Source organism: Mycteria americana, chromosome Z (assembly GCF_035582795.1).
Source record: "Mycteria americana isolate JAX WOST 10 ecotype Jacksonville Zoo and Gardens chromosome Z, USCA_MyAme_1.0, whole genome shotgun sequence".
Classification (NCBI taxonomy): domain Eukaryota; kingdom Metazoa; phylum Chordata; class Aves; order Ciconiiformes; family Ciconiidae; genus Mycteria; species Mycteria americana.
Window position 1 is genome coordinate 34,587,080 of NC_134396.1, and position 27,100 is coordinate 34,614,179.

Consider the following 27,100-nt stretch of genomic DNA (forward strand, 5'->3'; position numbering starts at 1 on the left):
GGCAAAGCACCACCCACATTGCTGATTCATATGGTATCATCAGACAGTAGTGCAAAGGAAGCTCTACAGGAAGACCACAAAAGATGACGGGTGTCCAAAAAGGGACAGATAGGCAGAAACATACCAGTAAGAGCATACGCACACCACTGGAATCAGGAAACAACGGAGCTAGCAAGTGAGCTACAGCTTCTCTCAATCTTTAATATTAGATCCTCAAAAATCTACTTCTTTAAAACATACATTTCTTTTATGAAACAGAGATGAGGAAAAGTTTTGTAATTTTTTTTTATTTCATGCAGGGAGGGAGTTGCTGTTTAAAACATTTTGCAATGCAGTGAATGAGTACTCTGCTACGGCAAAGGCAGCCAGTGCAAGTCATTGTTTATCACACAAAAAGGACATAAGCTACAAGGCTGTATTGCCATGTCCCTTTCTGATTAGCACGGTTTTATTTTAAAAGTTCTTCTGCAGGTCAATATTTATGTTTGAAATGAGGCCTTTCACAATGAGTTTAATAATGGGGTAGCACAATTTGTTTTCGTGGTCAGTGGCACTAGAACTACTCACAGGTGAAATTAAACAAATTCCAAGACTCAGCTTGGAAAAATGCCAACAGGTGTTTAGATTCCTCTAAGAGCAGGAAGGCTTGCATTGCAAGCAGTAGATGAACTATACGCAACACAGTATCATTACACAAATTCTAAAAGAACACGCTTCTAAAAACTAACAAGCTTACACAAACAGACATACCCCCTTCTAAATCGCAAAAGGGACCTTAGAAACTTCCTGACCATACTTTAGAAACCACCTGCACAGCCTATGTTCTCCCTTGCAGAAATACCTCACTTGTTCTCAGTGTGCAGGCTCCTTTGCAGCCTCTGAGAAGATCAGTCCATTCATGCGTTCCTCAATTTCCTCATACATATGCTTAAACACCTTCCCTTATGAGCAAGTTTGAATCAGACAAGTAACTCCAACTTTCTTTAATAAAAATCCATTACATACGGCATACACCACAGTACATACATGCACTAGCCAAACTTCTTCACGTCTTTTAGTGATATCTCAGTCCAATACCAATGGCTCCCCCATCAACATCAAAGAACCACTTCTTTTACTGCAGAACAGTTTTCAAAAGCTGCTTACAAAGTGGCAAGTGGTTGAAAAAACTCCAGCTTTTTCAAAAAAGAGAATAAGTATTGAAGTTAATTTCTTTCCCAAATTGTTTCTGCACATCTAAGTTAAAAAAAATCCATAAAATATTTTTTAAAAATATCATCACATTTCATTCCATCCCATGCCGTGCTTTTTATTTGCAGGTTACTGGCTGCCAGAGAATTTATAATATCTGGTATGTTTTTGCACTGTTTTGAATGCCTCTATTTTCATCCTTCATTTTTACTCTTTCAACTTTTCAAAGGTCAAGGCAGTATTTAAAAGTTCAAGTGAGAGAGAAAGTAAAAGAAAGAGAAGAAGGAAAAAAAATAACTAGAGAAAAGCCATAAAGTTCTAGGTTTATGAGAAAAAGTAATTAAAGCTTTACTGAAAGAGTTCAGATTTCAAGAAGTCCTTTTTCAATCCAGAATTTGAATGAAAGCAACTTTAAAAAAATGCATAGGGTCAAAGGAATCATATAAAAATGTACACTAAAAGTTCCTCAAAAATATTCTGTCCCAGAAATCACAGTTTCATCTGATTACATGGGTTTATGAATGAGGGGTAGAAGAAAAAAAGAGAAAAGTCTACCCTCTAAGAGCTTAAAATTGCACAAGATTCTTCCTATTTGATTGTGATGGGTGCCTTTAAGAAGTGAGTTTAGCTTTCAGAGGCTGGTACAATGAATTAGTCTGGCCTCAGTTTTATTCTCAAACGGTATTTGTACGTATGCTGTTACAGCTTAAGACACATAAACGTACTTTTTCATGGAACATCATCTTGATTGGTACCCTTAATAAAAACAAATAAACAGTTAAAAACAAAAGCAACAAAAAAACCCCTCTTCCAATCCAAACCATATATTCTTTTCTGTTACTGAAAAACTGGTCTGGTAACTGATACCACCTTTGCATCTACACTCAGTTCAGAAGCAGTATTTTAGTAAACTGCAGAAAATGCTATTATATCAGAAGAACTCTTAAAATTCTTACATGGGGCACAAATCCTGTTTCTGTACAACTACAAGTTGCCAGTGTAGTCTGAGAGAATACTTAGTGAACCTTGTGGGTGTAAAAGCTACTGAATGTCTGTTTCATACTCAGCAGATTTCTGCTTTAAATGATCCTTGAAGGAGCCTTGAGTAATGGGTGCTACCACGTTTCTCCAATTCCAAGCGCCGCATTGAACAGAACTAGCAGTAAAGAATAAACTACTGTGCTACCTCATAAATAATCACAATTCACTAAACAGGCACTAATACAAGGGCATACCTAAAAATCTCATTTCCACTTTTTTCTAAAGCTCTTCACAAATGCAATATGACATAGGGTGGCCCTACAAATGGTAGAGTTAGAAAAACAAGTCTGCAGTCAGATTTTTCCAAAGTCAAGGTGATGCTTTTCTTCTGCAACATACAGAGTAACATCTCTGTAGATTACAAATAGATACAGACTACATAATGAGTCAACAGTAAATCCCATCCCTGTGTTTTTCCGTTCTTTGGATAAACAGAAACAAACATCAAAATAGCCATGAAGTCGTGTAATTGACCCCAAACACCATGATAGGCTTTATGAGGCTTACATAATGACTATGTCAATAGCTCTTCCTCTGTGGCACATCCCCACTGCTCCTCCACCCAGCATACGGCTGTGCGGGAGTCCAGAAGGTAGGCAGCTGTGCCCAAGGCTTCTTTATGCTCCAGTGATGGGCAGTTACCTTTTTATCCAACCTGTACCGTTGGCGGCATTTTATTTACAGTTGGGAAAAAAAAAGCAAGATAAAGACTGGAGATCAGATGCAAAGAACGTCTTCATACATCAAGAGCACTCATCTACCTGCTTGTACAGCCAACAATACGTACAGAGAGTTTAAGTTCTCAAACCAGCAATCTCAGTTTACTAAACAAAAAATACCTAAAAACAGAGAGCATCTCCAAACACAAATGACTCAGGACACAATTTGCATTTTTGAAATTTTCAAGTAATACTCCAAACTAGCAAAACATGTATATGCAACCTATTACTAACAATGTATCTACAAATCGGCTTAGAAGGTAACAACTAAACAATAAGCCAAATTTTAACTCTGGCCAAAGGTCACATTAAGAAAACCAGAAAGTCATCATCATGAAACAACCTTAGTTAGCAAGAAAAAACCTTAATATTGTAACAGCTTTTCCACAGTATTACTTGCCCCAGCCAAGTGCCCACAAACTCTTATATATGACAGGGACTAAGGAAATAGAGACATGTGAGAGTTAGAGAAATGTTAAGAAGGATTAAAAGCAACTCTCGGTAGTTACTACCCCTCCAACCCAACATTAAGCTCTCTTTTGTCATGCTTTAGATTGTTCACAGAAGTGACTTGCTCAATAATAAATGATTTTCCTACCTACCCAGTACCTTAGGTCCACCATAACATTAAACAATCTACAGTCAAGATCTGTACGCTTTTTTGCAAAGCTGAAGCATGCAACCATAGCCTTGTGTTTGATTGTCGTAAGAGCTATTTGAAAAAAATTAAAACATAACGTGACTAATGTCATGCTTAGATTTCCTTTTGCCAACCTCCTCTTCCAGAAGCAGAACACAGGACTGTTGCCTCATGCCTCACCTCCGTGCAATCACTCAAAAGGAATACAAAGTCTAAGAGTGTAGCTACATGGGACCATATTCTGAAAACAGGTAGACATGTGACTGGACTGATGAAGCGTGAATATGTAATCAACTCTTCACGTGCAAGACCTTATACCTACTTTAACCAGGGAGAAAAAAAAAAGAGCAAACTAATCTTTCAGAAAAAGTAGAGAATCAAAGGAATGATGTGAATACCTCTATCAGACAATACATCCCACAATACAAAACAAATTATATTAAAAAAAAAAAAAAAAGGGGGGGGGTGGTGGTGGTTTGTTTTTTTAAAACAACTCTTTTGTTTAACATTAGCCTATTTTCTAAGCCAAAGCTGAATTTTATTATAAGACAAAGCCTTTTTGCATCTCAGATGTTGTAACTTTTACCACATAGGAAGTGCAAACTGAACAAGAGACTGACAAAACCTGCAGAAAAATATGGTCCATTTTAGCTGAATGTTTCTTAATCCATTGCCCTGAACCTTATTTCAAGCAACTTCTGTGTGTTACTAGAAATGAACAATGAAGACATGAGATTTCAAGAATTTTTAGTCATTCTACATAATATAACTGCAACATAACTGGATCCAAGTTCCCCAGAAAAGTTTCCTGCGGGAAAGAAATATTTTCAAAAAGTGTCAGAGGAAAATATGACAAAAATATTTCAATCTGAAATTACTTCAGAAATAAATGCTGGATAACCTTAGCTTGTCTTCTGTAGAAATGAATGAAATAATTAGGAAGCTATTACTGTTAAATATTTTCTTCTAGGAAATACTTATATAAGGTTATGTTTATAAATTTTCTGTATAAAATTACATTGTATAAATTCTTATATTTACATAACTGTCGTTAATTATGGAGAAAGTCAGAACCATTCCAAGAGTATGAAACCTTGTTACCTTAAAATAAATGCCAAACTCCTATTACATACAAAAGTTGCCCTGAGCATATTTCACATTTTCATTGCCAGAGAGCATGCCCATGTGAATATTTCCTTTCAGACACACAATGCTCTGCGAGCAAAACAACTAAGTGACAAACATATCTGAAGTAAAATAGAAAGAAAGGAAACAAAACAATGCTAAAAGCCTGTCCTCCTATATTTATCGTCTTTCATCCAGTGTATCCAGATCACAAAATCTACAAGAATCTGCCAGCATTATTACCACCCATTCGTTCTCCACACTAGCAGAGACAGTAAAGTGGTGGAACTGGAAAGATAAAATACAGATATCACACCCCACATGAGTGTTTTTGTATGACTTACCACTTTCCATTAGCAAAGGGCAGTTAATCACTTAAAATGTCGTATTTAAAAAAAATAAACAGCTTCACTTAAAATGAAATATAAAAGGAGGAAGGAAGAAATCTTATTGCTCTGCAAAAAGAGTAGCTAAAATTTAGTTTTCAAATTTACATTGAACTGCAGGCTAAGACAGTTTCCTCATTTCATATCAGTGAAATTACCTATTATTTTATTGGGGAAAGGAAGAGTGTTTATTTAAAATAAATATACAGATAAATGAAGATGTTCTCAGCTCTTCATGGGAACATTTGACCCTGATTGTCTAGCTTACTTCTGATACACAATTATTTTTTCCCCACACTTGGAAATACCTAAAACTCACACTTCTGTTGGGGTAAAGTATGAAACACTTAAGCAGAATATAAGAGAGGAAACAAGCAACTAACAAATCCACCGGAGCAAGACAGACAAATGCAAGAGACTTCTGCTCTAAACAGAGAGCAAGCAAATGAGTGAAGTGAACTGGTAGAAAGAGGACAGGATGTAAATCACTGTATGTATGGGGTTTTTTAGGGTTTTTTAAAACTTTATTCAAATATAAAGGAGGAGAAAGAAAACAGCAGAGAGTAGGACAAAATGGTAAGACCATAGGTAAGTAGATAAAGACCTGCTGAGGTCAGATGTACGTAAAGACTGGAGAGGTGCCAGAGAGAAAGGCAAGGCGTGAGAGGAGTAAATGACTGACGGGAGGAGACTGATAAAAAGATGAGCAAGACAGCTGGGGAGAGCCTGGGATCTAGTTAGGATTGTCAAAGTCCTCAAGAAGGACTCTCTGACACACTCAGGAGGAAACTGTTCATGGCTTTGCTGGAGCCTCTAAAGACACTCATCAATGTCCTCACAGGAGGAAACATGGCCACCAGGGAAACAGGCTTTACCTCATATTACAGCTCCTGAAAAAAAAAAGCTCTCTTCAGTTCCTGTATCTGAATACATGTTGCTAAAGGACCGTGATACTTTAACTATACTCTCTTCCATGTTGGCCGGCTCTGCAGCAATCTATTTCTTGCCAAAGTAATGCATCTGGAGCTTCCCAGTATTAGAAGCATTTAACTCTTTTCTGCAGGGCTCCTACTTACTGGGTAACTTTGTTTTTGAGTGCTTGGAGAAGAACATCTGAGAGTACTTAAATACTAACCAAGCACTACAATACATTAAATACTAACTAACGCTACTAGTATAAATCTTTTTCTTGTAACCTGCCTTAAGCCCTCTGCTCCAGGTTTGAGACGCCGCAGAATACTGTTTGTGCAGATGGCACCGTTTGGCTTTCCCCATCTGCTTGAAAAGCCGCTTCATTATCCCTGTTCCAAACCAATAAGCATTTCATTTCACCATCCCAAGAACATCATTCTTGCTTTAAAAACAAAACCAAAAACTGACAAACAAAAAAACAAAACCAAAAAAACCTCAGAACAGCAAAACTGAAAAACATACCCCCACAAAAGGCAAGAAACCCCACACATTCTGCATCATCTGACAGTCAATAACCCTCCCAGTGTTTGCACATTCCTGCTCTAGATTCAGTCCTTCACATTCTTTGCATATCAGGTGTGGTGTCTGCAGGAGGCCCTTTCCTCCAACCTAGGTTTGTTCAACATCAAATTTCACCCAAGAGATCTAGAACACTTAACACCCCCAACTATTTACCCAAGATAAAAATTTATGCAATCTGACTCCATACCTGATCCTGTTGTCCTATTTCTGTATTTTTATTTGTTTGCTCCAGTTGATTTGTGACTTAGAAGAAACGACCTAACAAGGTAAACATGGACTTGAAGATAATGCCAGTAAGATTTTGGACTTTGAAAGCATTTCCCATATCTGCTTATTTTTACTGCAAAACATTCCCCAAAGTGAATAGGCATAAATACAGAAACAACTTCAGCAGAAAACACTCTTAGAAACTTAACAGCAAATATCTAGGTCTACAATAAAACTTGTTTTTATGTTTTCAGGCTCTTTAAAAACTTTCTTGTAGCCTGTTCTGTTACCGTTACTCACAGTAGTTATCTTGTTATGAATATTTAAGAAGTCTCACAGGAAATTATGGGCATGGGATTCAAGTAAGATCTCCTGCCCGTTAATCACTATGGAGTGACACCTTCCTGATACTGTCTGCTAGAGCAGAGAGGCAACTTGTCTTTTGGAAGTTACATTGAAAGGGAACAGTATGGGGTAAGAGTGGTAGTTGGTGTTTAGTATAGTAATACATTTATTTGTTTAGTACAGTAATAGATTTGGTAGAAGTTCTTAATGACAAGAGAGAGAAAAAAAAGTGCCACCCATGTATACTCCCCACCTTCAGCAATATTAGACATGTAAAAAAAAAAAAAAAGATAGAAAAGAAGAAATGGACACTACATTATCTGAAGGAAAGGCTTCTAACACATTATGAAGAACACTGAATGTGAGAATTTAGAAGATTAAAATGAATGGTCTTATTTCAATATTTGAAAGGAGTGACAGAAGCATGGATACACAGTTCTGCTTTCTAAAAAGACAAATTGTAAAAAAACATAAACCTTTATTCTAGTTTTTAAAAAATGTGCATTTGAATATCTGTGGTTACACATTAGTTAGTACTGTACAGTCACAAAATTTTGCAAAGACAGGCAATTTCAAGAATTGCTTATAAACATTTCTACAAAAAACTAAGGCTTTCCTGTATTTCATAAAATGCTTCTTACTCTAAAATTCAAGAGCCATATGAAAACTTCACAACTTCTAAGTTAAAAAATAAGTAACGGAAGCACAATACCATTTACCCAAAAGGAAACTAAAAACCAGTCCATAAGCCACCGTTTCCGATGACAGACAAATTCCTAAGAGAAGAGATCACCCTCACCCATTATCTTCAACCACAGTAGAGCTCATATTAGTTTAACACGAAAAAGAAATGTCTTTCTTGTTATAATGCTCTACCATCAGTTCTGACATACTACGTTCTAAACACTAACAGTTACATTCCTCAACTGACTTCCACTCCTCTGACAATAAATCTTTCAAAACAGCCTAGATTATTATAATATAGGACAATACATTTCAGTCTCTGCCTCTTTAATTATTTCAGTGACTATGAAGCCAACACAACTCCACAAGAACTAACTTGCTAAACTTAAAACTTGCCTCTTGCTACATTGATTATATTAAAATAATCCAACCTAAATGTTGTTGTGATGTTGTACACCACACAAAGATCACAACTGCCTACTTAACTAACTTTTTGATACGAGAGCACTTCAAATTCCAGCCGCATTCAGAGAGTTGAAACGCTCCAATTTTAATAATTCCCAGCTAAAGGTAAGAAAATTGGTACAGTAAGAGAAAAGCATTTGTACTGTAGCCCCAAAGTCTATTGCAGAACATGAAGAACTTGACAAAAAAAAGGGTCACCTTTCTTTAGGCCCAACCACATTAATACCAGCTTGAGCTGCAGTTTTCTAAACTATTGTACAAAACAACTACTGTGCTAAAAATATGTTATTACTCAAACTTCGAGATATTCCTCTCCAGAGATAGGACTTCCTGATAGGAGATTCAAATTAATAGGAAGTGCCCTTCCTGTGTTTTCTAGACTGCTAGGCTAATGAGTTTGTTTTCAACGGCCTTTAAAAAAAAGGAGCAGGTTAACCAATTGATTGGTGTTTACTGCTTAAAGGGAAATAACTTCGTATACAAAGCGTAGGTGTAGTAGGCAGCAATCTTCTCTACTCTGGGACGATACTGTAGCAAGTTTGGTTTCCCCTGTATTTCTGAAGGAGTTTGTACAGGAATTGCCTTGAGACTCCGTCAGTTGGTGACTTCTATTTTACTCTGCATGTAGCCCTGTTAGAAACTGATGGGAATGCTTGTGAAGGAGCTGAGCACAAACATAGACTCCCACTTTCAGGAAAGTTATTTTTATATAGAGAAAGTGAACAGCTCTGGCCATGCGTATACAGCTATGCCAAACCTAACTGACTCACGCCCGCTATATAAAAACACTATATAAATTCAGCACTCTTAAACAAAAACTACAGAACATATACTCCATAGTATAATACAAGGAAAAAAAAAAAATCCTGATTTATGATTAGGATTTCCAGATACTTCCAGATACTATGGCAAAGTGACAATCAATACCAATTTTGAAGAAAAAAAAATGACTGCACTTTACAATCAACTAACTTTTCAAGTCAGCATGCTGTATGTTTTGTGCACAGCAAAAACATGGGAGCCAAAAGCCTGAAATACACATACAAATGCAGTTTTCTTTTTAATACTAATTACACACTTGATTTTGATTCCTGAGGGATGAGGGGAAACTAGACAGCTCCAGCATGCAGTCAGAGTAGGAAGTTCAATCTCTTTTACCAGTTAGGACAAGTTTTTTTGAACTTTTTCATGTGCACAAAAAACGCCACCCACCACTAAAGAAGGCTAACAATATGGATTTTGACAGACAGGACCCTCCTGACTTCCCACTGCATAAACCCAGGCTCCTGCAAGACTCTGGTTATTGCAACATTACGTCACCAAAGTGATGACCATCTGCAACGACTTTGGCAGATACAAATGGAGAAACAAAGCTTCTTTAACCTGGTAATAAGCTTTATCTTTTCTACTTAAGATTTCCATCTTAACACAAGTTTATTTCATCCTGTCTTCCCCAGTTAACAGAAGCTTACTTCTTTATTGTAAATGTCCCTGTTCTTTGATACTTTCTGATATTTAAAAAATTATTAGAATAAAAGAACTTTTGAACAATTCATCAGAGAAAGTATTGTTTTCATCCAGGATTACTAAATTATCATGAATTACTCTTTCACAAGATTGAAAGAAAGGTGAGCCCTCCACTTGTGACAGATCTTAAACTCTCTGCCTGACAAAGTTGCTGATAATGGCTCAACAGTAAAAATCAGGACAAGTTCTCAGGAACCGTTATCAAAGAAAGTCATACCACTCCTGTGACAAGAAGTGGGAGATATAGCCATATAATCCTGTGCCTTACCATGTATTCAAGTAAACATTAAGCATTTCACTCTCCTCCATGGAATGCTTAAATTATTTTACTTATCTTTCTTTTAAAATGTAAATATTAAAAAAAAAATTGGAAAGAAGTCAGGCTAGTCAGAGATGAACCTTCCAAACATTTCAAATGTATTTTGTCCCTTTAAATTTCAGTAACAGCACAAACCTCAAAAGAATCCAACTGTTTTAAGGTCTTGCACTGAAAATTTTATTTCAGAGTATGTTCACATACAAACAGGTATCCTCACCTATATTTCTAATAATTTGATTTTTTTCCACATGTAATGTTAATGGCAAACCTTAAGCAGTAAGGTTCCGCTACAGATCAGAAGAATAACTTAACTGTGCTCTGGCCAGAGCATGGCCTGGGAGGAAAAGACAAGTCAAACAGCAGCCTGCCATTAAACCTCTGCCCTGTGACAGACCCCCCAGGCATCTTGTTAAGAGCAGCTCTCTTGTTAAAAGCAGCACCTTTGTGTTGTCAAAGCAGCAAAAAGCGCAGAGAACTAAAGGCAGGACTGGAAAATGCCGTTTTCTTCTGAACTTTGAATATAATTTGCATGACGTAATTTTTTTTGAGACATTCAGTATATTTCCTAAAATAAAAAGAGGAAAAGCTTCAGCTACAGAAATAAACAAAAATCTCACCTTGTTATGTTCATATTTGTATGGGATTTTGAGGGTATCCATGGCTCTGATCATGGCCTGCATTGCTGTAAATATATTCTGGTACACCAGTTTTGTAAAGCCCCTTTTGTCTTCATCAGAGTAACCTGATCCATGAATGATTCTCATCTGCTTGATAAACGTGCTTTTGCCACTTTCTCCTGTGCCTGGAAGACAAATAAGAAGGATATGCTTTAGCCACTGGACACAAACATGACTTTTTTTGCACAACGCTGACAGCTTGTTTAGTGCAGGGCTGAACAGTGTCAAGTGGTGCCTGCGAGGTAACTGCAAGGACCATTTCAGTGTCAAACAGCAGCATCAGTAGCAACTGAACTACCACTGAATTAAAACCTGCATTTTGATTTAACAACTGAACTAATGAGTAAAACAAAACTCCAAAATATACATAGAATATATGACTACATATTTTAAAATCTTCCATTCTTGAAGATATAATTGTACAAAACATCTAACTTCAGGTAATTACTATGAGACATTTTATCACAAAAAAATCAGGAAGTAAGGAAAAAAAATTATCCTCCTCGGCCAACTTTCAGGACATTATGGTAGCAGTGTACAACCGCTAGATATGCTTCTGTTTTGGTTTGGGGTTTTTTGTTGGGTTTTTTGGGTTTTTTTTTTTGTTTTTTTTTTTTTTTAAAGGCAAGTAAGTTAAAAATTACAGCCCCGCAAACTTTAACCTCAGAAACATGTGGTATCAGTGTTAATTAAAATTTGGTTCATATTTATTAATGGGAAGTTATTCATTCCTTCCTTCCTCTAAATTTCTTCACGTCTTTGTACTTTGTACTACAAGTAGTTTGTTATGAACATTTCTGCCTATTTGTCAATTAAAAGTTAAGATATGCTTGTTGGAAATGTCACACAGGATATATCACACACCATTTTTCCTTTGCTCCAATTCAGTGAGCTCATCCTCTCTGACTAGAAGAGCTTATCTATATTATTCCTGTGTTTGCGTAAAAGGAGGAGCTGAAGTTTAGGATGAGCAGTTGCACAGCCACATAAACCCTGCATTCACCCAGCTACTAAGCCCTGCAGGAAACAAAACGCATGCACCAGGGTGCATTGCTCAGCACTGTGCTTTTCAGCCTTTCAGCCTGGGCTTTATTTTAATCATTTCTGTAATGCTTTCATGCCTCATACCATAATACTCATGTCCCAGGACAAAGGCAGCCTTATGCCCCTTAACATAATGTCTTAGGTGTCTTGTCAGAGAACTGTGTTTCACAGCAGTGCAGCGCAAGGTTAAAGGAGCAAACGTTAAGCATTTCTGAGATAGCACCGACTGCAAAAAACTAAGCTGGAAGCCTCTAAAAGCTTTTGCCTTTACCACAAACATCATTTTGAAGCCTTCAGTCCCATTTCCCGCATGCATAAAAGAAACTTGTAACACAAGTCTTCCTTACACACACATTCCCAGAAAATCAAGCACAATGTTACATACTGACCAATTTTACTTTATCTGAGGAGAAAGTGGTTATTATGGTAATGAAGAAGAACATGGTCTGAAGCTGAAAAGTGAGACTAAGCCTGCTTCCACCCTCAGCCTTCACGGGGATCCTCAGCCTGCACTGTGGTCAGGAGCGCAGCACTACGTGCGCAGGCCACCTCTGCAGGGCACTTGCCTAGCCACCAGGCAGGACTTGCCCCACACAACCCAGCAAATTCATGTTAACCAGGCGCAGGTCTTTGCGGAAAGGGGGATGTAGTACAGGCCATCCTGGGTCAATGATATCTGCCCATCTCTCAGTTCATCAGAATCAGAGGTGAGATCTTTACACTTCTGTAATCTACCAGCGGGAAGAAAACATCACTTTCCTTCAGACTGTACAGAATTACAAACCTAGATGATACAGAACTATTACATAGTAAAAAATACTTTACGCTACCCGTAAGACCACCACAGTTTTTCTCTTTTTCTGAAACCTATGAAACAGAGTCATGTTCTTATACATAAAGTGAAATAAAGTGCCATACCACACATTTTTTTTTAGTAATTTTGTAATACTATCTGGCTTTTCTAAAAGATATGTCACACATTTAGTTCAAAAATCTGTTCAACATGAACCTATGAAACACAGAATCATTATGAGATGCCTTTTTGACACGATTAACTGTTTTACTAAAGATTCTGCTTTAACTAATGCATAAGAAAATAATTTCCACCAAACACCCCTGAATCAGTGGAATACAAAGGGACTTCCAATCCTGTCCCTGACACTTTCCCACATGGGAATCCAGATTCCTTCAAAATCCCCAAATGCAAATTTAGCATAGAGATAGGAAGAACGTGCTTGTATTATCTACTCTGTTCTAAAACCTGAAGCTTCTAATCCTTTTAATTCTTTATTAGAGGCATAGGTAGCAATCAATATCAGACATGATAATCACACACAAGAAAACATGGTGGTAAAGCTATCTGCATCATGTCAGAGAAGACAGTATTTCATATTATTTACACCTTTAAAGTGAGTCTACAAAAACCACAATATGTAGGAAAACAAAGTTAAAACCCAAAGAAGAATCTAAAATTGGAGTCTGCATCTTATTCAGCTTTGTGATTCTGTAATTGGGTGTCCCTGTACTAAGACTTCATCAGCCAAAGACCAGTAACAAATTACACTTGGAGATCTAAAGACATATAGCTACACAACATACACACACTCTACATGTATTTTAATATGTTTTTCATACACATATGTACATAGAAAAATATATATGGTATATAGTTTTTCCATATACATATGTATATGAAAATATATATATTGTATACACATATAAAATACATATAACTACCCATACATGTATGAAAATGGTATATCTCTCTCTCTTTTTGAAGGCCATCCCAAAGTTCCTTCAAGTCTGTCCCTCCCCAGGTCAATGCTTAAAACTGCTTTCTTGTGCCTGCCCACAGACTAATTTTCTGGGTAAGCCAGTGGCCATGATGAGAACATTTCTAGTCCTCCTTAACTGCATGGAGTGTCACATGCACAAAGGCAAAGTGTGGAAAGTATCCTGGTGAAAAAGGAAATCATAGACAATTCCCAGCACAGAATGCATGAAAATAGGATAAAAGAATATGAATGAGAGATAATAATAAAATTTACAGAATTGCCCCAAAATTACTAAGAAGTTAAAATGTTAATTTTCAGCACAATATACAGGAGCTCACAAAAACTTCATATTGATAGTTCCTCTTAGATTGTTATGATCAAGGGCAGAAAGTAAATATTTTTATATTGTTGCTAACAAGAAAAGCATGCAAATAAATTTTCAAGGACAGCTTTAAAAAAAAAAAAAAAAACAAACACAAAACAGTGGCATCAGCTCTTTCTGTAAAAAGAAGTCCTGTTTATGTGAAAACTGCGTAATAGTGATAGAACACCACTTACAAGCATGTCACTAGATGTTTCTCCCCAAACTAAAATAATTGGAAAGAAAACAAGCAATGTTATTTATTATCAGAGAAACAGGGAAAAATCTGGCATAATGAATTAGCAGGGTTAGCTAGGCAAAGCTGCAACCATCACAGCATTATTCCTGGTGGGGAGTGGGATTTTAAACTATCACTGCTACAGCACTGAGTCAAACCTAGTTTTGATTATTTTTATATATTTTTTGGCTTTTAAAATCCCATGACTGGCACTGTAAGAAGATCAAGACTTTGACTGATACAACACCAACTGTGCTTTCTACAGCCTCATCCATTACAGAGCAAGTTAAGAAATACAACTGGGCAATATGTGCCTAAAATCTTACCTATCACCATAATAAGCAAAACCAACACGGGATAACAGGCTGAACAGGACTCTTGAGTGGGCCTGTTTCACCTGGTGAAAAGAAGAAAACTTGAAAGTGGGTTAAAAAAAAAAAAAAATCTACATGTTCTGAGAGGATCTGAACGCCTTATAGCTTCTGCTAACCGCTGCTTCTACCACCATCATCCCAGGAATACCTCTAGCTGATATAAGAAGAGAGAAAAGGTGAAATGGCAACGGAGCAGATCAGCAGAATGGACCAAGGTGGGATAAAACTATACTAAGATCAATTTTCTGCTGGCTGCCATTGCACATTTGAATTAGTCAAGACTTGGATCAATTCTCTGGAGCCAGATGAGTAATATCTTCTCAGCTCTCGGAAGACAGTTGAAGGCCACACAACATATCTGAATCTCAATAATAATAGTAATAATACCACCACTCTCCCTCCTCATCTTTTAAAAACAGTGACTTTCAAAAAAAGCCCATAATCCTAATATAACCCTTGGGTGGTGCTTTGAAGAGAAGTCAATGGTGTGACTGGAAAAAAAAAAAAAAAAAGAACTTCCTGATTCAAGCACACAGTATGGTTGGTCATTTGACTTCTTAAAAATTTCTTTCCAGATAAAAAAACAACCGAACTGAAGAATGAAAAGAATTAATTAACTGTCTTCTAAAAGCAGTACAGAAAATGTCTCAAATAGTGACGAATTCCCATTCGAGCATGGCATAGAGGATTATCAAAACTTGTAAGTAAGAGTTTAGCATCTTACAACCTGGCAAATCTCCAAAGACCTCCCCAAATTATTTTTCTTCAAATGGTAATAGCAACAAATATTACTGCATCATCAATTTTACAACCACAGATCTGAAAGTCCCTCCAGCAGTATCATCTCCAAAAACAGAACCAGGAAGGAAGTCAGGCTGCTTAAATGCAGCAGTAATCCTTTACACGTGTGCTTGCACACACATACATATCATGCACAATTTATTGTATTTTTACTACTACTCCTGGTGCACACCCTGAAAAAATGAAACTACAAAATGTTGAAACACAACATTCTTTGCTCTGTGAAACCTATGGAAAAAACTTAAAACATCTAATTTTAAATAGGTGACAATGCAGCTACTGGCAGAATGGCTTCAAAACTCATGTGGTGGTTGGCAAGGAAGACATAGGAGACTAATTTAAAAATAGTTCAAGACTAGAAGCCTAGGCTGACAAACTATTCTTTCACATGGGTGTGCAATGCATACCTTTATTTGTTTTCGCATTTCTCTGCGTTATAACTTAAATAAATACGAACTGTAATTTGAGTGACCAAATACAAGGCTGTTTTTAAACTAAAACAACACAGATGCCATTCTCTAAGCAAAATCCACATTGGCATCTGTTAAGAAAAGAAATCCTGCTAAACTACACCTGACTCTCCTGGCCTGTGACAAGGCAAGAAAAAAAAAGGCTATATTTTATTGTTTGAAATTTCGTATTTAAGTTAGATAGAAAAGCATATTCTTAATATGTAAGGGAAAAAAAAAACCCAAACCATTGAAATCCACTACCCTGTTAGTCACCATTCACATACATTTACTAAGAACCATTAAATCAACAGTGTGTACATTCGCAGGAGATTGGCTTGTAGGGTAGGACTCAGTGGCAGAAAGAAGCCCAGAGGTACCTGGACAGTGAAGATTCATGGGTCAGAGTGGAGCCAACATCCTGCACAAACTGGGCACAGCCTGATACTTCTATCTGCTGACCATTTTTCTACTTGCAGTATTACTGTACCTACATTGTTTCAGCAAACATTTACCCAGAAAAAGCAGTCCGTTGTGCACTGCCTCACAGATTTAATGAAAAGTGCAGAAATCAACCTCATCAGGTATTAAGTAGTAGAAACTCCTATGAGGAGTAAGAGCTAAAACAGTAATAGAAAGGTGACACATGAGAAGAAAAATATTTGATTTCAACTATAAAGTTATATTTCACTTGGAAGAGAGTTTTATGTCCTCTCTGCTACTACTAATTCAGCTACAGAGAAAACAAAAAATATGGTTTCTTTTGTTGCTGTTCCAGCGGTGGAATGCAGCAGGATCACATTTCTGCTGAAACCGAGTATGGCCCTATATGAAAACATAAAAACTGTGCAGAATTCAGGCCTTGGACTGGCCTGGCTTTGTAGGTGCCAAAATACCCGAAACATATTACAGAACGCATGAGATCATGCCAGGAGCTGAAGCAAAGGAGCCAGTCTGTCCTACCACTTGGAATAGCAGCTTTCAGGCTCACTGTTGAAGGCCACTGGCAGGAGGGATGTCGGTCTGGTAGAGTCTGCAGTGAAACTCCCTGAGGTGGCGGTGAAGCTCCCCAGCTCACCCCATAACACCTCCGTGCAAGTTCTGGAGCAGAACTAGAGTATGTCTTCCCCATCAAAAGACCAAGGCGAGGCTAGTGAAACAAGCAGGCTCCTAAACAAACAGCTCTGTTCACCTGACATGGTCGAGAACCTACACAGACAGGTTCCTCATCTTGATGCCTTACGAAAGGATCCTTACCTCTACAGCCTTGGCCACCACCTCTGTCAACACTGGCCACAACTAGAGCTGTCCATCAGCTTCAAGCTGGTACAGCTATCTCCTAGCACTCCTTTCTAACTGAGGACTGCTACTACTACATGCAACTTTTTCTCCATTGCTTAAAAAATATTATCTTCATGACATATTGTATCTCTGTATCATACCTCTTGAAAGATACTTAAGTACCAACCTATATCTCCAACCATTTTATACCATTATAGATTAATTTTTGGAATTGACCATTTTCATCTTGGTCATAAAAACTGAGGTATAACACCAAAGAATTTAAATAACAATTCATCCAGAGATATGAGTAGAATTTCTATGAGGAAATATTATGAGCCCTGATAATGAATATAGTAGGCATATTTGTATTTTCCATAAAATAAACAGTAGTACTGTAGTATCTTCCTTCTGTGATTATCGAACTCCTTAATTAACATTAATAGATTACACCTCACAAGAATCACTTGATGTTAGGAAACATTTTCAATGGTGTTTCAGTTAGACTAATGGAAAAGACTGTGGAACAGGAAAGCATCTGAAGTTTCAAATAAGGCAATGAAACAAGTCAGAAAGTGAGCCAAGGTCTCCTGACATCTGTTCCTACACCAGGAGCACACAGTTTTGTATTTACATTAAAAAGCTAAGTTAGGAGAGAACTCAAGTGATAGTCTTTGAGATTTCACAAAGCACAGGTTTAAATTAAGAGTCATTAGTAAAAAACCTGGGAGAGGTGTACATACTGTTCTATTGCCAAGTGTTTGCTCCACTGACAGAATCTCTTTAAATTCAAATCACTAAATAATCATCTTCTTAACTATTTTGTTCACAACCCACATCTGCATATTCCACTTGTTTTCAAAAAAGGAAGCATATAATCATTTTGCCATTCACTAAATTACCTCCTCTGTATCATTTTAGTAATTTATAAACATTTAGTTAAGATGACTATCAATATTCTATGAAAGAAAACAAAATATCATTTCATGAATGACTCATGTAAAAACAAAAAAGAGCCTGGCAAGATAAGTAACAATTCCTTCCAAAGAAAAGATGGGTAGAATTTTATGAGCATACCTCAGGAACTGGAGAATTACATCGAATAAGCAACGTGAACCATCTACATCAATCTAGAGTGAATTGTTTTAAGAATAGTCTTGAATGTCTTAAATTTTTATGAAAAACTAAGCAAATGTTATCCATTACAAAATAGTATTAAAGCTGTTGCATCTTTTCCTTACCTAAACTAGACTACAAAAACTGTATCAACCATCTTTACCTAAGAATGATTTTTCTTCCCTCTCGATTATTATATGCATAACTATCGTATTGTACTAATGAACATCTCCACAGCAGAGTATGGGAGCTAAATTCTCTCACCTCCTTAAAAACGGAAAGGAAAACCTCCCATGATGTAGACAGTTAGTCTGAATGCTTTCTAAAGCAGAGGAATCCTCTTACAAATTTAATCTGGTTGTGTTTGAGCAGATAATAATCTTCGCTTGTCACTCTAGTGCAGCCACTAAACTCAAAAGAAATAAAACCGATACTCATCCTCATTGTACCAGTGACACAATTAAAACAGTCCAAGTGACTACTACAATAAAGCCTAAATAAGGCACTGAATTGCTGACAGTTGGGAAGATAGAATTAAAATTTAACATTCAGCTGATATTCTGCAGCTTCTTAAATGAATATTAATTCAAGCTTTTTAATGAAACAGAACCTCTCAAAACTCCTTTACAAGAAATCTAGTTACTCAAATATAGCTTTGTGCCAGATAATCAAAACCACACTGTAGTGCTATGCAGCCAGGCACAACCCATTACTGTAAGTCAGCATCCTCCTCTCTCCACCTTCAATTCTGAAAAAAAAAAAATAAACAAAACAACAAAAAAAAAACCCAAGCAAAAAAAAACCACCACCAAAACAAAAAAAAACCCACAAATGACCCACCATCCTCCCAAAGAAACCTACTCAGCAAAGCAGAAGAACGAACCTCCTTATCTTTTCAAGCTATAATCAGATAATGTTCACAATTCTAGAGCTATCTTCTTCTGGTTTGGGTATAATACAGAGGCAAGAAAGCGAGAGAAGAGACAAAGTGGTTGCCTTCACAGAGGAAAAGTAACCCCTCAAGATTTCTCAGAGCTTTGTAAATGGGTTCAGAAGAGGGCAGGACCCCACCCTGTGTGACCTTCTCCTCCCTCCTCTTGAAAGAATCCCTCTGAAAAACTAGGGACTCCCTGAAGAGAAATCACTCTTTACAGTCTGTGCATAGCTTTCCATTTTATATGGTTTGGAGCAACTTCATCAAATTCTGCCCGAAAAGCTCATCCATGCAGAAAAAGTGCCACAAATGAAGTTTCACCCTCAAAAATATTTTCTTTATGCTACTCACAACTCCACCTGACAGCAAACTGCTGAAAATCAGTCTGTTGCATGCTCTTCTCCCATGGAAAAAGTACGAACAAAACCAGAAGCGAACACCAGTGCTAGTGAAAGAGTACAATACAAATTCTTACCTTCCTTGCATAGAGGAAAGGCCAAATCTGTCTTTAGAAACTTATGCATAATTAATTCCAAAAGAGTTTTTATACCTACATCTGAGGGCAGAATATAGTGTTGGAAAGCTGACTCGTGTAAGTAGGCACAAACGTGTCAGAGTTGATCTCTTCCCAAAGGTGCTTGGTTTTCACCCAAGTGACAAGCCTGATATAAAATCCAGGTAGATAAACCAATATCCTCTTCACCCAACCTTTTATTTTCTCTTATTATTTTAACATATATCTTCTTTGAGGAGATCCACCTAGTGGACAAGGGAAAGGCTGTGGATGTTGTCTATCTAGACTTCAGTAAAGCCTTTGACACGGTTTCTCACAGCATTCTCCTGGAGAAACTGGCTGCTCATGGCTTGGACGGGTGTACTCTTGGCTGGGTAAAGAACTGGCTGGATGGCCGGGCCCAAAGAGTGGTGGTGAATGGAGTTTACTCCAGCTGGTCACAAGCGGTGTTCCCCAGGGCTCGGTGTTGGGGCCAGTTCTGTTTAACATCTTTATCAATGATCTGGACGAAGGGATCGAGTGCACCCTCAGTAAGTTTGCAGATGACACCAAGTTGTGTGGGAGTGTTGATCTGCTTGAGGGTAGGCAGGCTCTGCAGAGGGACCTGGACAGGCTGGATCGATGGGCCGAGGTCAATTGTATGCGGTTCAACAAGGCCAAGTGCTGGGTCCTGCATTTGGGCCACAGCAACCCCATGCAACGCTACAGGCTTGGGGAAGAGTGGCTGGAAAGCTGCCTGGCAGAAGAGGACCTGGGCATGTTGGTTGACAGCCACCTGAATATGAGCCAGCAGTGTGCCCAGGCGGCCAAGAAGGCCAATGGCATCCTGGCTTGTATCAAAAATAGCGTGGCCAGCAGGACTAGGGAAGTGATTGTGCCCCTGTACTCAGCACTGGTGAGGCCGCACCTCAAATACTGTGTTCAGTTTTGGGCCCCTTAGTACAAGAGAGACATTGAGGTGCTGGAGCGTGTCCAGAGAAGGGCAACGAAGCTGGTGAAGGGTCTGGAGCACAAGACTTATGAGGAGCAGCTGAGGGAACTGGGGTTGTTTAGCCTGGAGAAAAGGAGGCTGAGGGGAGACCTTATCACTCTCTACAACTACCTGAAAGGAGGTTGTTAAGGTTAGCTCTTCTCCCAGGTAACAAGTGATAGAATGAGAGGAAATGGCCTCAAATTGTGTCAGGGGAGGTTTAGATTGGATATTAGGAAATTTTACTTCACTGAAAGGGTTCTCAAGCATTGGAACAGGCTGCCCAGGGAAGCGGTTGAGTTGCCATCCCTGGAAGTATTTAAAAGACGTTTGGATGAGGTGCTTAGGGACATGGTGTAGTGGTGGTCTTGGTAGTGTTAGGTTTACGGTTGGACTCGATGATCTTAAAGGTCTTTTCCAACCTATACGATTCTGTGATTCTGCGATATACATGTTGGCTTATCGGTAGTTTTATGGGTTTTGTAACCTATTTATTAATAGAAAATGGTAGTAATATGCTGACCACCACCTGATTTCCTGTGAAAACTAACTTAACTACTATTTGGGTAAAGACTGGGATTGGGGTTAAACCTCATAACTTTGTTTTATATTCCACCTATGGTCCTTCACCCGTGCACACAAATTTGACTGAAGATGCTGGGGGCTGCGACAGGCCATATAACCCCACATGTTCTGCAGGTCTCCAGGAGCTGAATTTCAGTATGAGACCATAGTTTTCCCCATTGCAGGATAAGGCTTAAGTTAGAGCTAAACTTTATTAAGGAAGATAGTTGTATAAAATGTAGGTGAAAAGGAAGTACTCCTGCTATTAAGTAAGGTTTTAAGATAAAGTTGGGGAAAAAATGCAACCATGTTTAAAAAAAGTTTACAAGTTGGTTAATACTTAATATCTCAAATAAGATTGGGGGGGGAGGGGGGGAATGACCATGTGATTGACTTAAGGCTTATTACAAAACAATGTTATCAAAAACATCAAGATGGTTTGATGGTAAAAAATTTAGACTATTGTTACCTACATTTGTAAAATGAAATAACAGCATCTACTCTTCAAGTTGGTGTTTCAGAAGGCCTTGAATACTTCATATGAGGAAGTTCATTGTTTAAATTCCTTTCAAGTCTCTTTCAGTTTCTGTTACTCAGAGGGACTATGAACAGACAGACACAATTCCTATTCCTAGCAACTCTGAGAGGCACCATTTCAGGGACAGTATAAACCACTTTTCTTTGATTAATCAAAAGCAAGAACAAATGCTGTTAGCATTCAAAATTGTAATATTTTTCCTTTCTTTTTACCATGGGAGGGAATAAAATACCTTTACTACTTTAAGAAATACCTACTTCTTCAGGAAAAAAGTGATCTTCATGTCTAAGATACAGCAATAGTTTTCTGTTGGTCCCCCTACCACCACCATGGGCTAACATTCTTCTACTCAATTGAAATTGCTGTCATTGTAACTGGAAAATGAGAATCTGGATCTCTTGAGATTTTCTATTATCAAACATAACTATCATGTACAAGAACATAACTACAAAACAATAGCTGTATTTATCATGCACACAATGCCATATACTTCGCATGTTCTGCTTTCATGAGGTGTAGTTAGAATTTTTGCGATCTATTTTCTAATTTATGTTTTAAAGAAGTACTGTAATACCCAGAGAGTATAACTGATGTGCATTTGTGTCCATCAGAAATGCTGATAAAAACCAGTAAGATATGTATGTTGATTTTTGATTATGATTATGAAATTGATTGGTTGATTATGAAATTTGTTGATTTTAACATTAACAACAACTAAGTGCAAAGGCATGAAAACACACTTTTCAAAGGGTTTTTTTAAAAATAATGTTTAGCCTATTTTCTGTTTGTGAGGTCTATTTTGAGAGCCTGACATAAACTTTTGACCTACCACTCATACAAAAGGGCTCCATCCAGGAGCTAAAAGAATACAGCAGAGCATTTTGCTTCACAGAATATGAAAATACTTCAAAATTAATTGTTTTGCTATACCAAAACTAGTATAAATATATCTTTACTGAAAACAAAAGTCATAGAAACAGTAGCACTTCTGTTATGATGCAATATGTATGTCAAGCAGCATTTCTGATATTACTAAATATCACTATCTCACATTAAAGACTAAGAACAGCAAGTGCTTCTTAGCGTTTTGGTACATTTTTTCCTTCAAAAACAGTTGGCCACTGCTTCCAGAAAAGATATTCACTCAAATTCTGTACTTTAGCCTAGGTATCATGGAGCACTCCTTCTGGGGCAAAAAAAAACAAACGAACAAACAAAAACCCCCTTTGGTTTTCAACCTTCTTGTATATGCTTCTTTCATACTAAAGAAAGAAAATTTTCATACGGATTTAGATGATTAAAAAAAATAAAAAAGAAAAGTAGATTGTGCTGTTTCTTCTAACAGACGAAGAGTTAAGAATATTTTTTTCCACCAAGCTATTTGAGGTCTCACTGTGTTAGGTTATGTACTCCTGAGGAAGACACTTAAGCTGCCCCCTTGGCCTCTTCTGCTTGTGCTTTTTTGTTGTTCAGGCTTCGGAGCGCTCTACATTGTCTGTACTAATAAGATAACATGACAGCTGTTTCTGAACATTAATTAGACAAGAGTCAACTTCCTAGTATCATTATCAAACTCACATTAGAAACATAAAGGAACTCTATATCAAATGTCAGTATGTAGATACCTGTCGGACAGCTTCCCTGGTCCATTCACTCCCAGCCAGCTCTAGACCCGAGACAGAAGGATGCTTTCAAGCCCCAAATATACCCCTAGCACTAAATCCACAAAGTAATTTTTGCTTCAGTCCAACTACAAACAAACAAGCCCAAACAAAGTGTAGGGTCTTGCAAGCAGAGCCCTGCACTGACTGCAGTGAGGAATCTGCTGGGGTAATGCATGATTTTTAAAATAATATACCTTACAACATGTATTACAAATTGTGTATCTTCCCCGGTTTTGAAAGAAAACCCACCTTGAGAGCACAATAAAGGCAATACTGTCTTAATGGTGTAAGCCAAACATGAAGTCTTACAGTAAATATTTTCATCTCATATTTAACCCTTTTCCGTCAGGCCAGTATGAAGGGGATGCCTCCACACTCCTCCTCCTTCCCCAGGGAGACTGAAGAAGTGGTGGCAAACCAAATCCACACCCACCCGGTTCCAGGCCCACCCATACCCGCTCCTTGAACGAGCATCCATCTCACTCCCACACACCGCCACCGTGGCTACTCTGTCTGGGGCTGGTCTCCATGTCATTACAGCCAACCACGGCATTAAACTTAGGGGGAGTGGGGCTGGGGGTGCTTTAGGCATTTTATAAGGAACAAAGAGGAAACATCCTACCAGAAAACAGAACAGGGCAGGGAGCTTCAGCAGACGTAACTGCCGCTGGGGGAGCAAAAAGGAGGCAAGTTGGGGGGTGGGAGGGCAAGGACAACGCAGATACCACTTTTGAATCAGCAGCCATGAGAAGGCCCGGGAAGTGCTTTCTCCTTCCCCCACGGAAGCAGGGCTCCTTCGCCCCGTGGCCACGCAGGGCTGCGCACAGCCCAGGGCTCTTCCTCCTGACAGCTGCCTTCAACGTCCAAGTTTCTCAAAGGATATTAAGCAACACTGAGAGAAGCTCTGTCCCCAAAAGGCCTGTCCCTTGTCCCAGCAAGCAGTGTTCCTTCATCCCTTCTCCCCCAGGACACACACAGAGCCCAGCACAGCTGACAGCCCACGATAAGGAGCTCTGGCACGACAGCAATACAATAAAAACACGTTACTCCATTTTTACTTTCATCCCTCAAATAATCTGAGAGGTTCAGCTGTTGGATTTGTGTTCCCCTTGTTCCTACATTTACAGCGTCGCTCACAGCTTTATGTGCTTCTCAGCACGCACGCACATGGGCACGGGTGTGCGCACACACACACGCGTGCACACACACAGCGAAACCCAGGCTGGCTCCAAGGCCGAGAGCGTTATAAACCCACCCCGAGGGAAGCACAGTTCCAGATATTGTGGCACACTTCCTGCAGCTTATGGCAGATCGTCCTTAACTTGAGAGTGCTTTTTAACTGCTACTTCCCCTGGAGAGAGTCACTAGCTATTTATTTTTTGCCGTCCTCTTGCAATTTATGTCTTCTCAGCCATGGCAAGGAGCTATACGCTAATTAAGCAGCTCCTCCAAAATTAAGCTAGCCCCTCTGCACACCTTTTCCCCCTACAAGGAGAGGGGATGAGGGCCGGCCAGCTTGTTAGCTGGACAGGAGCGACACAACTGCTATATTACCGTACCTCAGGAAAGACAGCCCACGTCTAATTTCAACCGTTTCAAATCTAACAAGATTTGAATAATATTAATAAAAGAAAGATTGAACAAGTTCATGTTTTAATCACGTTCCTTGCTTATTTTAATGTAAATATACCTATGTGCATACTTTCATGTGCATGCACACACACACGGTGCGATGAAGACTCTATAGACACAAATATACCAATGGCACTCTGAGTTTAAGAAATCAGGTCAAGGGTAGTATTACCGAAGAACAACTTTATAATTAAAAAAATTATAATTAGATTCTCAAAAAAAAAAAACCCTGGTTTTTATTAAGGAAAGAAAATAGAAAGTAAATTGAATAGCTAAGTTCTGAGAGGACATCCTTGCGAGCCTTATACACTACACCATATAGGTATTTTCACGCTAAGTACATGACTACAGAAATGCAACATTCTTTTCAGATGCAGCATTTGCTCATTAAAATAATGAAAAGTTGAAAAACTTCAAGCTTGGGGGGAGTGAAGGAGGAAAGCTACTACTGGGTCACTAAGAACACGATATGAGAAGATACCAGGGCCAAGCGGGCAGATTTTACTGCTCAAAGCATCCAGTCACATCATCTCGCGTTTGCCTTTCTAACAGCACAGTGTACTAGCAGGCCATGCCACTGAAAGCATCGCTTCCCTGCGGCTGAAGAGAATAACATTTTGATGTCCTGCTTCTCCAGCAGAGAAGAAGCCAGGAGGCAGCGCGGCGCGGCACCAGGCGGCTGCGCGGCCGGCGCGCACGGCTCGGCTCGTGGCCCTTCAAGGCGGACCAGCTGGAGCCCAGCTGCAACACCACTGACCTGCTCAGCTGAGCTACTTCAGCAGCCTGACAGAAAACAGTTCCCAGCCGCACCTCAGACAAGTCAAAACTCACGGCTCCAGGGCTCCTGCGTTCTCTTCAAGAGAAACTGCTGATGCTCTTTGTAATTACTTTGTTATAGGCTGAAGGTACATATTTACTTAGACGTGATTATGTAACCTTGTGTAGACCAGATTATTACCTCCTCTCAAAGTTTTTAGAATTTTTTTGCATTTTTATTTGCTTTACACACACATGCGAGGTATCAACCAAGAATGGCTAGATGAATAAATAACTGCTTTCCATTTATAAGGTAATTAAAAAAATGTAAGATAGTATCAATCAGAATACAATGGAAATCGTAGATAAGCAATGTGGCTTGCTGCCTCTCGGAAAAAGTATCCCTTTGCTGGATACTTTTACAGTATTAGAAGAAATCTTAAGAAACGCATGAACTACATGCATTTTGACTTACAGTTACTGTTTTACTCAAACAACATCAACTCTAGCCAATAACCTGCACTACCGAGATGCAGCTATGTACCTTAGAAAAAGCCACCTCCTTTCTCTCCTAGAGTCACTTCATAGCTCTGACCTCTCTTGAAATGACATGTGGCTTCCCGTTTAATGAAAGTCCACATGCTGTTCATTGGCATACAAGTAAGCCATTGGCATTATAAATCCTGGTTTACTCCACATCTGAGAGAAAGTTCTAAATTCACTTAAGTCCATGGGTAATTAAGTTTTCTATGGTGCTGGGTTTTTGTTTTACGGGTATTCACATAACTCTGCTTTTCACTAGTTATACTTGGCATCTAGTTTCACAGAGATTACATTGAATATATTTCTAGACATTTTCAGTGCTATGGAGCAAGATACTCAACAACATGCTTATGCCAAGAATCTGTTCCTATTCTGATTTTGTACACCAAAATATATACGAATTTAACTGTCAGGGCAAAGAACCATAACGCAATTGCAGCTCGCACAGGGACGGCGGGACAGTGGGGGGACACTTCTAGTTTCTGTTAGCCATTTTTTTTTCTTTCTAGAGGAAACTTTTACTTCCAGGAAGTAAACATTTATTTTACACGTCATTCTTCTGCACAATAGCCAAATGAAAAGTGTTCCAGTCCAAATTTTTAGTTTATGGTTTAGGCTCTTAAAATGTTATCCACACAAGTCAACATTCTTTATAAATTTTTTGTATTATAATTTCAGTTCAGCTAAAAAAAAAAAAAAACCAACTGAACAACTAAGCGCACATCC

At 38.4% G+C, this 27,100-nt stretch overlaps 1 protein-coding gene across 1 annotated transcript in view; it reads right to left on the minus strand.

Annotated features, from left to right (window-relative positions):
• The window catches only part of GNAQ (G protein subunit alpha q), a 139,547-nt gene that overhangs the window by 81,639 nt on the left and 30,808 nt on the right, over nucleotides 1–27,100 (minus strand). Inside the window, exon 3 of the mRNA XM_075526518.1 lies at nucleotides 10,761–10,945. Coding sequence (XP_075382633.1) covers nucleotides 10,761–10,945 — 185 coding nt within the window. The remainder of the gene's footprint in view (nucleotides 1–10,760; nucleotides 10,946–27,100) is intronic.